General features: G+C 57.5%; 1 protein-coding gene across 1 annotated transcript; it reads right to left on the bottom strand.

The window, feature by feature from the left end:
- Positions 1-6: 6 nt before the first annotated feature.
- LOC112391997 (melanoma-associated antigen B1-like) lies at positions 7-312 on the bottom strand (the record flags this gene model as incomplete). Its single annotated transcript, XM_024733551.1, has 1 exon — positions 7-312. A coding segment is annotated over one exon (306 nt), but the record flags the coding sequence as incomplete, so codon positions are not given.
- Between the last annotated feature and the right edge of the window lie 3 nt (positions 313-315).

Raw genomic sequence — 315 nt, 5'->3', positions numbered from 1 at the left:
GTGGGCTCTCGGGCCCCACAGGAACTCATAGCGCGGAGGATTGCTGTTGGGCACCTGGCAGTAGGTCAGGTACTTCTGCATCACGAAATCTTTGCTGATGAACCTCGTGGGTTCCCCGAAGATCAGGTGCCTCCTCCCAGCATAGAAACCCAACGCATTGAGGAATTCCCAGAACTCCTCTTCGGTGGCACGGTTGCCCTTCGTGAAGATCATGCCCAGGAGAACCATCAGGAGACCGGACTTGGGCAGTCCAAACTCATCACTCGGACTTCCGTCGCTGGGGAGGGCCATCTTGCTGATGAGGGCGTAGGAGTG

This window comes from Neophocaena asiaeorientalis, unplaced genomic scaffold, assembly GCF_003031525.2.
Source record: "Neophocaena asiaeorientalis asiaeorientalis breed wild unplaced genomic scaffold, Neophocaena_asiaeorientalis_V1.1 C47308500, whole genome shotgun sequence".
Lineage (NCBI taxonomy): Eukaryota > Metazoa > Chordata > Mammalia > Artiodactyla > Phocoenidae > Neophocaena > Neophocaena asiaeorientalis.
This window is presented reverse-complemented; position numbering and strand designations above follow the sequence as displayed.